Consider the following 12,660-nt stretch of genomic DNA (forward strand, 5'->3'; position numbering starts at 1 on the left):
GCCTTTATGTAAAAAATGACATATTGATGTATTGCAGTCATAGTATTTAAATGTTTTATTTTCTAGATCATTGCTATGATAAAACCAACAAAACCACCCAAGATTCTCTTTGGATTTGTGTTGAAGTTGAAACACAACGGGCATCTCCTCCCATAGCCAGTTGCCATAAATTTCCTCATATCTTTTATTCAGCTCCAGGCCTAGCTGCCTAGATGGCAAAGAGGACTATCATGGACAGAGCTGAAATAGAAGAGGCATACTTAAACATGGAACAGAAGGTACAATGTATTACTTTGGGCAAGAGTATTCTATGCTTTCTTTTTCTTTCTGTTTGTCCTTTTAATTTCAGGATCACATAGTTTTGAACACATCTTCTATTATATGATTAGGCTATACCCGACCATCTTCACCACCTCCTCCCTTGCCACCAAACCCCACAACCCAGCTCTATGAAATTATGTGCACTTTCTCCAATGTGTCATGATGTTTCATGCTTCCATGCATTTTTACAGACTGCTCCCTTTTTCTGGAATGCCTTTCTTCTCTCTCTAGCTGATGCTTACCATTAAGTGCTGTCTCCTCCTGGACACTTTCCTAGCCCTGCCCTGATTTAGATGTTACCCCTCTGCACTCCCATAGCACCCTGTGCATCCATGAAACACCCTACTATACTGTTCATGGTACAACACAATTGCAAATTTAATTCACCCTCTCCATCTATAGGCTGTAAGCTCTTGAGGCCCTGGTTCTATCTTCTGGCACTTTGCAGGCTCACAGAATATGTGAAGAATGATTGGAGGCACTGTGCTTATGGCAAGCAAGTAACTAAAAATGAGTACACATTAGTTAGGGATTACCTACAAAATGCAGTTTTTTAATACTGAACAGTAGTTAACAAGGCACTGGGCTCAACAACTATGTGAGGTGTCATCTGTTTGCATTTTCAAAATGCATATTACCACTAATAATAACTGTTAAAATGGCATCAATAATAAGATATTTGTGAGAATTTAAAATATGCTAAAATAATAAAAGAAACACGTAAAGAAATTTTAGCAGATAAAGAAATTAAATTGAATTTATTTTGTCCAAATTTGCATGAAAGAAGTGATGAAGGTGGGATTTAAACGCATGCCTGCCAGACTGTAGATGTCATGCTTTTAACCATTAAAGGCGGCAAAAAAGAGGTTTGCTTTTTAACAGTCATTTACACCCACTATTCCCTTATTCCCTTATATAGAACTCGACATTAAAAGTTTATTCCTTTCTAATGTCCAAGTAAGAGTTTATCTCATCAGAAGTGTCATCTATAAAGTGTGTTTTGAATTTATATGCCGACTCCTTATCTTCTTGATGGCTGCTTTTACTTCTTTATTCCTTAATGTATAAATAATAGGATTTAAGAGAGATGTGAAAATTGTATAAAACACAGAAAGAATTTTATCTACAGAGCATCTGCTGAAGGGCCATACATAAATAAAGACACATGGGGCAAAGAACAGAGTCACAACGGTGATGTGTGCTGAGAGAGAGGAGAAGGCCTTAGGGGAACCGCTAGCAGCGAGGTGCCTGACTGAGTATGTGATGACTGTGTAGGACACAAGCAAGAGGAGGAAACAGACCAGGGACAGGAGGCCGCTGTCAGCAACGACCAGAAGTTGCAGAATGTAGGTGTCCTTGCAGGCAAGTTTGATCACAAGGGGAAGATCACAGAGAAAGCTGTCCACAGCATTGGAACCACAGAAGGGCAAATTCAACATGAAAGCCATTTGACTAGATGAGTGTACAAATCCAACCGTGTAGGAGGTTAACAATAGCCCAGTGAGCACTCGTGGGCTCATGATGGTCAGGTAATGGAGAGGTTTGCAGATGGCAACATACCTGTCTATCGCCATGGCTACAAGCTACATCATCTCACTCCCACCTAGGAGGTGCATGAAGAACATCTGAGAATAACATCCCCACCAGGAAATGGTCTTCTGTTCTCGGAGGAAATCCGCAGTCATTTTAAGGGTAGCAAAAGAAGCCAGGAGCATATCAATACAGGAAAGGTTGATAAGCAGAAAATACATTGGTGTGTGAAGGCATGAGTCAAAGGTCACAGTGACCAAGATGAGGAGGTTTCCAAACACAATCCCTATATAGAAGGCAGAGAATCCCAGGAGAAGTAAAATCTGAAGATTCTGAGATTTGGAAAGTCCCAGAAAAATGAATTCAGATACCACTGAATGGTTATCCCTTTCCACATTGTCAACTATATCCCATAAGAATCAACATGCATGAGAAAAATAGGCAGGAAAATTGTGTTTTCAGAAAGGATGGTTCATGCTAATGTTCAATTTTGCTACTTGAGAGAGCACCTGACTTACGAGCACCCACCACTTTTGGGAAATTTTGTTGGTCAGTGACTTCCTAAATGGCCCAGACAAGTATGCTAAGTCTTTGGTCAAGCTCAAGAGTTGATATTTCTGAAAAACAAAAATGAAAATGGTACATGAAACCATAATTGCCTTGGCTGTGAACTTGCAATCAGAAGAAGTCTAACCAACATTCATTGGGCAACATGCTAACTCTCCTTTTGAGGGTTGAGTTTCCTCCTCAGTAAAATAAAAACACAGAACTACGTGACACAGAATGCCTCACTGTGCTGAGAGATCTCCATGGACAAGATGATGATTAAAGTGGATTCTGTATTCACAGAATGATATTGAGTTGTTTAACCTGGAAATGAAAAATATATACAGGAATCTCAAGAATCATATTTTGAAATAAGTTTTCATAAAGAACTATGACTTTAAATCTTAACTTAAATCTGAATCTTTAAAACTTAACTTTAAATCTGAAGGGTAAGCTTTTAGATGCAGATAAATGCAGATGGTCTCTTCATTGCTCCTTCCTGTCTCAGGCCCTCACAGCTCATTCTAGTATTAGAGGTGGTCATTGCACACTTTTTAAGAGTCAAACTGTATTTTTAATTTATTCACCTGACATTTAACATTTTTCACAGAAAATTCCTTTTCTAAGGTTTTAGGCAAGGAGTCCAAAGGATGGAGAAGGTCCACAGCCAAATATAACTGACTTTACTTCATTTTTAGTGTGTATTCATTCATTTGTTACAGAGGATCACCAGTCGGCTTTTGCATGTTTAGTTTTCAAAGGTTTCAAATGACCAAATGAGAAAGCTTGAGTCAACTCTTTTATGTTGGTAAAAGAAATAACAGTTCGTTCAGTATAATCACCTAAATTTACTTCATAACCAGCCTTTGCTTATTGCAAAACTTGTTTTCCTGGCTTTGTGTTAAAAAGTCACTTTCATCACTAATAGTTCCTAAATTATTTTTTTTAATTACAGGCTTTTTACAAAGTTCCTTCCCTAATGAAGTATAGACTTCTTTTTTGTGCTGTTATTACTTACCAGAGAGGTGGAAAATACTTTCACGTGAGGGTGCCTTATGTGAAAACCAGGAATAGTCTTGCATTTCCTTTTCCTGTATTTGCATCAATTTCCTGCAATTTATTCTCCCATTATGATTCTTAAAGACAGATCATATGCTGTAAACTCTGTTTCCTTGAGACAACCCCATGACTACATTTATCCAATTGAGGATGCATTTTTTTCCTATATAAACATAGCTTTTGGTCAATTTTCTACTTTGAGAAACTTGGATTGATATAAAGTACTAAATCACATTAAATATGTAAAGTTTTGTGTTTCCATGTCTAAAAAGACTGTAGTGCCTTTTGGTTTTATATCTAATACTTTAAGGATCCACACTGATGTTTTTTAAAATCTAATTTTGAAACCACATTTAAAGAGAGCAGGACAGTTTTCAGATATACAACAAGTAGTTTATACACATTCTAGCATCTGGAATAGAGCTTGACATTCAAATATCAGTTGAATGAAAGAATGAATGAATGAACTATATAACATATTCAGGAACTAGATTAAAATCAATTTAAAAGCAAAATCCACAGAAATTAGGAACTTTAATAATATTTATTTTTAAATATCAAATAGGATGTTGAAGCATTTTTAAACAGAAACAGAATAACCAGTTTTTAAAAATTAGTTGATGTATTTTTCCTTTAATTTACTTAAACAAGTAAAAGTATCTTATACTAACGGATAACATATTTCACACATAACAAAAAAACCATTAACAGTTTAATAGTTTCTTGGATAGTTTCTGAGAAAAATAATATACACATTAGTATTGTGTGGGGTGTGTGTGTTCTATATGTGTATATTGTGAGTGTTTCTATATGTTTATATTTAAATTCTTTTTATTAAGACAACAGTGTTCATGCTATGTGAATAGCTATTTTCCTTGGGCTGGTCAATATGTTAAAAATATGTTCATGTGATCACTTGAAAGCTCATAACTTTTTGTAGCTATCTAGAATTCTGTTTTGTAGATAATGTATTATATAATTCCTCCAAAAATGGTCTTTTTAGAAATTTACCAATACTTATAAAAATTATGTTTTCATTATATCATTATCTTCTAAAAAACCTGCAATTATGTAACTATCCTACCAATCCCAAATTCTCCTAGGCATTTATCATCAGCTCTTTATCCACCCTAAAATTCCAATACTGCTTTCTAATATTGCAAAAATTCAATTTCTGTTTAAGTAAAAACAACTTCATGGTTTTCTGCATTCTTCATTCATTTTTTTCCCCTAACCTTACTTGTTTTCTTCTTTTTAGCTAGACAAATTCCTCTGTCTGTATAACTAAATCCTTCAGGGCACTTCACAGCCTTTTTTACATAATAAAACCTTCCCTACATATAAAACACATAACAATTTCACTGTATTTATAGTCCATTTCATGTGTTCTACTATTTTCTAGGCATATCATATGTAATAAGTATTGATATTTTGAAATAGAAGGAACACTAGAACAATAGTTAAAATATTGTTCTAACCCTAGGTTTCTTTAATTTCTAGTGTTACAATTCTTTCCCCAAGTCATTTTTACGTTCCTTGAAAATAGACAAATTACTCTCATTCTTTTTGTAATACACATTATGAAGGCCATCAATAGAGCTGTTGATGGAGTGAATGAGTGAAAGCAGACAGATATTTAGAAAGAAAAAGTTAATTTTTTTTTACTAATGCTACCAATGATACATAACAACGTAGATAACTTTATTAAATGCCAGATAATTGTTCTACTTCTTCTTTCTTTCTCTTCCTATAGTGTAACTTGAACTAATCTATGATTTTCCGTTAAGCACATTTTCATATAGTAAGTTTTAAACCCTAAACCCTAAATACACACACACACACACACACTCCCTAAAAGTGAGGAAGGGTCAGGGGAAGACGGAGAAAAAGGAAACAGTTTGCGCTTTCTAAGGGATCATTTTGATTGTCTGCCTGGAATCCTATCTTCCTGCAGAACAAAGTTCCTTGGTTTTATTTTTACTGGGAAAAAACTTCCAGACTATTCTAAAATGGCTGAGGATAAAGATATATGAACTTTAAAATTAACATTTTAATTCTAATGCATAGACTAATGGGAAGAAATATAACTGAACTGAGTATTAGAAGTTGAAATTTACTGACAGGAGATGGACTATAATCATCAATATATAAAGAGAAAAAGGTAAATTGTGATTGATCATCTAGATGCTTGATCTACAGAGAACAAAATGTCCAGCTACTTGATAACATATGAAAGATTTATTCTTCATTTTAAACTTTAACATTATTTTTTAAATTATTTTAAATTTTGAACTTATTTTTTTAAATTATTTTTAATACTAACACAGAAGAATATGAAAGAAAAGCAAGTATAGCTTAGGTGAGATATGCCAAAAGCCATGCTCTTGTCCTCCTGATACTAATCAATTTAGCTGTTGTGCTTTTTAAAACAGAACAGGTAAATGTATGTGTTAGGTCTGGTAGGTTTATAAGCATAACGGAATAAAAAATTTCTTTGAAGATGAAAGTGAAGATTCCATTCAGCTAATTCTTCTTGAGTAATCACTGTTTAGCATGGGTTGGAAATGCTCTAAAATTTTTGTTAATAATGACATTGACATGATGAAGTTTGACATGTTTATATATCAGATAGAAAATAAAATCACTTGAACTGTATCAAAGTGTATTCAACTTAATTATTTAATTTGCCCTATGATGTCACACTTACAATGAAAACATGCTGTATTTGTATGACAATTAGAATGCCTTCTAGAATTCTACAATTATATCACACTGATCAGCTTCTAAAGGATGTTCACATTTGATTTTACCTATGAATAGTGTGATCAAAAGCCAGTATTTAGAAATGTTTCTATATTGTTTTAATATATTTTAAAGCTTCCTCCATGACTTACCAGGTCAGGCTGCTTCCGAATATTACTTAACTTAGGCCACAGTGAAACCTAGAAATCTTCTCTTTACAAAAATAATGGTATCATCCCTAAAGTTACAGCAAATATGAACATTTTCTCTAAGAAATAAGGGATGATAAATATTGAGAGGGTGGTAATAAAGAAGTGATGTATTTTGAGACCTAATAATACCCAACTGATTATCAAATACCAGTGGGAATCATTAAAGATGCCATGTTCTTTTCCCTGAATAATATCAGAAAAAAACTATTTTCTGGGATTGCTTAACTATGGAAGTGGTATGCTTTACTTTTTATGGGCAACAGTTATGAGGAGCAATATAAAACTACTAGCAGGCCTAGGGTATTTTACTGTGGGGATTTACTTGAAGAATATTATAAAGGATCAATTACAAAACCATAACTGACACTTACTGTATGTTCACCTCTGGGCTGGCACTCTTTTAAGCACAAGTAGGCCTATGAACAGAAGACCTGGAGAGGCTCTAGATGGCGGCATGTGTAGGGCAAAGGAAATCTCCTCCCAAAACTATATATATTTTTAAAAATACAATAAATACAACTACTCCTGAAAGAGAGACCAGAAAATACACTACAATAGCCAGGCTATATCTACATCTGTGGGAACTCAGCGTCTCACGAAAACGGTAAGATACAAAGCCATGACCAGGCAGGACCCGAGCACTCCCCCCAACCCAGCTCACTAGCAGGAGGAAATAAATCTGAATGGGGAGGGAGTGGAAGCACAGGACTACTAAATAACCAGCCCTAGTAATCTGCACTGGGAGCACAGACACTGGGAGTACACTGCATGGTGTACTGGATATTAGAGAAACGAAAAAGTAAAATCCGAGATGAAAACTGCAAGTGGGTCCCCACAGCCGGCTCCCTTGGGACAAAAGAAAAGTGGGCACTTTTTAAAAGGCTTACAGGGACAAGAGCTTAACAGCTGGACAAAATCGTCCCAGCACACTCACCCAGCAGGCTGGGAATCTTAAGGAATCTTCAGGTGCCCTAACCTCCTGGGGGGTAATGCAGCCCCAAAGCCTCTCAGGGCCTTAAGCAGCCTTCCATTCATTTCCCTGGCTGGTGCTGCAAGCAAACTGGCTGACCAGACACAGCTGCGGAGCAGCCAGAGAACAGCCCTGCCCACAGCAACCACAAAGAGTCTTCTCTAAGCATGCAACTAACCAGGACGGACCAGGAGTCTGCCGCTGGTGCACAGCTGCCCAGCACAGACAAAGGAACCTGGAGAAAGGTCAGGAAGGCATGAAGGGGCACCATTCTCACAGGAGAACATATCCGGCACTTCGGCAACCCCCTGCAGGGCCCTAAGCTATCCTGAGGGCCGCCGCACCCAAGGCAGCTCAGGAGATTATCCCAGAGACTGCTCCCGGTGTGCAGGTAAATGGCACAGGCAGCGGAAGCCAAAGCAAGGTCTGGAAGGCATGAAGGGGCGCTGTTCTCACAGGAGAATACACCCAGCACACCTGCGACCCCCAGCAGGGCCCTAGAGACAATGGAAGACCACAGATCGCCCAACACAAGGGACCCAAGGAGGAAAACACCAAGACAGATAATGATTAAAATGGCAAAGATCCAAGACAAGGACAGAGTATTAAAGGCAGACAGAGAGAGAAAAAAGATCACCTACAAAGGAAAACCCATCAGGCTATCATCAGACTTCTCAACAGAAACCTTACAGGCCAGAAGAGAATGCATAATATATTTAATGCAAGGAAACAGAAGGGCCTTGAACCAAGAATACTGTATCCGGGCACGATTATCATTTAAATTAGAAAGGGGGGGTTAAACAATTTACAGACAAGCAAAAGTTGAGGGAATTTGCCTCCCACAAACCACCTCTACACGATATTTTAAAGGGACTGCTCTAGATGGAAGCACTCCTAAGGCTAAATAGATGTCACCGGAGAAAATAAAATCACAGCAAAGACAGCAGACCAACCAAATAGTAACTAAAGGCAAAAAATAAAATCAACTGTCCACAAAAGCAGTCAAAGGAAACACAAAAGAGTACAGTAAAAAACACCTAACATATAAAGAACGCAGGAGGAAAAATAAGAACGGAGAGAAATAAAGAATCATCAGACCATGTTTATAATAGCTTAATAAGAGAGTTAAGTTAGATGGTTAGATAGTAAGGAAGCTATCCTTGAACCTTTGGGACTCACGAATCTAAAGCCTGACATGGCAATAAGTACATATCTTTCGATAATCACCCTAAATGTAAATGGACTGAATGCACCAATCAAAAGACATAGAGTAATACAATGGATAAAAAAGCAAGACCCATCTGTATGCTGCTTACAAGAGACTCACCTCAAACCCAAAGACATACACAGACTAAATGTGAAGGGATGGAAAAAGATATTTCATGCAAACAATAGGAAGAAAAAAGCAGGTGTTGCAGTACTGGTATCAGAAAAAGTAGACTTTAAAACAAAGAAAGTAACAAGTGATAAAGATGGACATTACATAATGATAAAGGTCTCAGTCCAACAATAGGCTATAACCATTATAAATATATATGCACCCAACACAGGAGGACCTACATATATGAAACAAATACTAACAGAATTAAAGGGGGAAATAGAATACAGTGCATTCATTCTGGGTGACTTCAACACACCACTCACTCCAAAGGACAGATCCACCAGACAGAAAATAAGTAAGGACACACAGGCACTGAACAACACACTACAACAGATGGACCTAACAGACATCTACAGAACTCTACAGCAAAAAGCAGCAGGATGCACTTTCTTCTCAAGTGTACATGGAACATTCTCCAGAATAGACCACATACTAGGCCACAAAAAGAACCTCAGTAAATTCAAAAAGATGGAATACTACTGACCAGCATCACAGACCACAAAGGTATAAAACTAGAAATAAATTGTACAAAGAAAACAAAAAGGCTCACAAACACATGGAGGCTTAACAACATGTTCCTAAATAATCAATGGATCAATGACCAAATTAAAACAGAGATCAAGCAATATGTGGACACAAATGACAACAATAGCACAAAGACCCAAATTCTGTGGGACTAGGTGAATGCAGTTCTAAGCAGAAAGTATACAGCAATCCAGGCCTATTTAAAGAAGGAAGAACAATCCCAAATGAATAGTCTAGTCACAATTCTTGAAACTGGAAAAAGAAGAACAAATGAGGCCCAAAGTCAGCAGAAGGAGGGACATAATAAAGATCAGAGAAGAAATAAATGAAATTGAGAAGAATAAAACAATAGAAAAAATCAATGAAACCAAGAGCTGGTTCTTTGAGAAAATAAACAAAATAGATAAACCTCTAGCCAGACTTATTAAGAGAAAGAGAGAATCTACACACACAAACAGAATCAGAAATGAGAAAGGAAAAATCACTATGGACACCACAGAAATACAAAGAATTATTAGAGAAAACTATGAAAATCTATATGCTAACAAACTGAATAACCTAGAAGAAATGGACAACTTCCTAGAAAAATAAAACCTTCCAAGACTGACCAAGGAACAAACAGAAAATCTAAACAGACCAATTATCAGCAACTAAATTGAAGCAGTAATAAAAAAACTACCCAAGAACAAAACCCCTGGACCAGATGGATTCACTGCTGAATTTTATCAGACATACAGAGAGACATAATACCCATTCTCCTTAAAGTTTTCCAAAAAATGAAACAGGAGGGAACACTTCCAAACTCATTCTATGAAGCCAGCATCACTCTAATACCAAAACGAGGCAAAGACACCACAAAAAAAGAAAATTACAGACCAATATCCCTGATGAACATAGACGCAAAAATACTCAAGAAAATATTAGCAAACCGAATTCAAAAATACATCAAGAGGATAATACAACATCACCAAGTGGGATTCATCTCAGGGATTCAAGGATGGTACAACATTCTAAAATCCATCAACATCATCCACCACATCAACAAAAAGAAGGAAAAAAACCACATGATCATCTCCATAGATGCTGAAAAAGCATTTGACAAAATTCCACATCCATCCATGATAAAAACTCTCAACAAATTGGGTATAGAGGGCAAGAACCTCAACATAATAAATGCCATATATGACAAACCCACAGCCAACATCATACTTAATAGCGAAAAGCTGAAAGTTTTTCACCTAAGATCAGGAACAAGACAGGGATGCCCACTCTCCCCACTGTTATTCAGCATAGTACTGGAGGTCTTGGCCACAGCAGACAACACAAAGAAAAACAAGGCATCCAGATTTGTAAAGAGGAAGTCAAACTGTCACTATTTGCAGATGACATAATGTTGTACATAAAAAACCCTGAAGACTCCACTCCAAAACTACTAGAACTAATATCTGAATTCAGCAAAGTTGTAGGATACAAGATTAACACACAGAAATCTGTTGCTGTCATATACACTAACGATGAACTAGCAGAAAGAGAAATTAGGAAAACAATTCCATTCACAGTTGCATTAAAAAGAATAAAATACCTAGGAGTAAACCTAATGTAGGAAGTGAAAGACTTATACCGTGAAAACTACAAGACACTCAAGAGAAATTAAAGAGGACCCTAACAAATGGAAACTCATCCCATGCTCTTGGATAGGAAGAATTAATATTTCCAAAATGGCCATCCTGCCTAAAGCAGTCTACAGATTCAATGCAATCCCTATCAAAATACCAACAACATTCTTCAGTGAACTGGAACAAATAGTTCTAAAATTCATAGAATAGCCAAGGCAATCCTGCGAAGGAAGAAAAAAGCAGGGGGCATCTTACTTCCCAACTTCAAGCTCTACACAGTAAAATCAAGACAATTTGGTCCTGGCAAAAGAACAGACCCACAGACCAGTGGAACAGAATAGACTCCAGATATTAACCCAAACATATATGGTCAATTAATATATGATAAAGGAGCCATGGGTATACAATGGGGAAATGACAGCCACTTCAGCAGCTGGTATTGGCAAAACTGGACAGCTACATGTAAGAGAATGAAACTATTGTGTATGGGGATTACTGTCTATCCCCATACACAAAAGTAAACTCAAAATGGATCAAAGACCTGAATGTAAGTCATGAAACCATAAAACTCTAAGAAAAAACATAGGCAAAAATCTCTTGGACATAAACATGAGCCACTTCTTCATGAACATATCTCCCTGGGCAAGGGAAACAAAAGCAAAAATGAATGAGTGGGACTATATCAAGCTGAATAGCTTCTGTACAGCAAAGTACACCATCAATAGAACAAAAAGGCATCTTACAGTAAGGGTGAATATATTCATAAATAACAGATCTGATAAAGGGTTGACATCCAAAATATATAAAGAGCTCACACACCTCAACAAACAAAAAGCAAATTGGCCAATTAAAAAATGGGCAGAGGAGTTGAATGGACACTTCTCCAAAGAAGAAATTCAGATGGCCAACAGGCACATGAAAAGATGCTCCACATCACTAATCATCAGAGAATTGCAAATTAAAACCACAATGAGATATCACCTCATACCAGTTAGGATGGCTACTATCCAAAAGATAAACAACAACAAATGTTGGTGAGGATGTGGAAAAAGGGGAACCCTCCTACATTGCTGGTGGGAATGTAAAGTAGTTCAACCATTGTGGAAAGCAGTATGGAGGTTCCCAAAAAAACTAGAAATAGAAATACCATTTGACCCAGTAATTCCACTCCTAGGAATTTACTCTAAGATGCAGGGGCCCAGTTTGAAAAAGACTGATGCACCCCTATGTTTATCACAACACTATTTACAATAGCCAAGAAATGGAAGTAACCCAAGTGTCCATCAGTAGATGAATAGATAAAGAATATGTGGCACATATACACAATTGAATATTATCCAGCCATAAAAAGAAAAAAATCCTACCATTTGCAATACCATGGATGGAGCTAGAGGGTATTATGCTCAATGAAATAAGCCAGGCAGAGAAAGACAAGTATCAAATGATTTTACTCATCTGTGGAGTATAAAAACAAAGGAAAAAACTGAAGAACGAAACAGCAGCAGACTCACAGAACCCAAGAATGAACTAACAGTTACCACAGGGAAAGGGACTGGGGAGAATGTGTGGGAAGGGAGGGATAAGGGAAAAAAAGGGGGGCATTATGATTAGCAGACATAATGTGTGGGGGGACACAGGGAGGGCTGTACAACACAGAGAAGACAAGTAGTGATTCTACAGCATCTTAGTGTGCTGATGGACAGTGACTGTAATGGGGTATGTGGTGGGGACTTGATGATTGCTCATGTAATTATAGAT

At 36.9% G+C, this 12,660-nt stretch overlaps 1 protein-coding gene across 1 annotated transcript; it reads right to left on the reverse strand.

Annotated features, from left to right (window-relative positions):
• Positions 1 to 1,307: 1,307 nt before the first annotated feature.
• On the reverse strand, positions 1,308 to 7,667 carry LOC118909874 (olfactory receptor 4K13). The gene is given in 2 exon segments (XM_057489045.1): positions 1,308 to 2,254; positions 7,559 to 7,667. Coding segments are annotated over 2 exon segments (1,056 nt in total).
• Between the last annotated feature and the right edge of the window lie 4,993 nt (positions 7,668 to 12,660).

This window comes from Manis pentadactyla, chromosome 11, assembly GCF_030020395.1.
Source record: "Manis pentadactyla isolate mManPen7 chromosome 11, mManPen7.hap1, whole genome shotgun sequence".
Lineage (NCBI taxonomy): Eukaryota > Metazoa > Chordata > Mammalia > Pholidota > Manidae > Manis > Manis pentadactyla.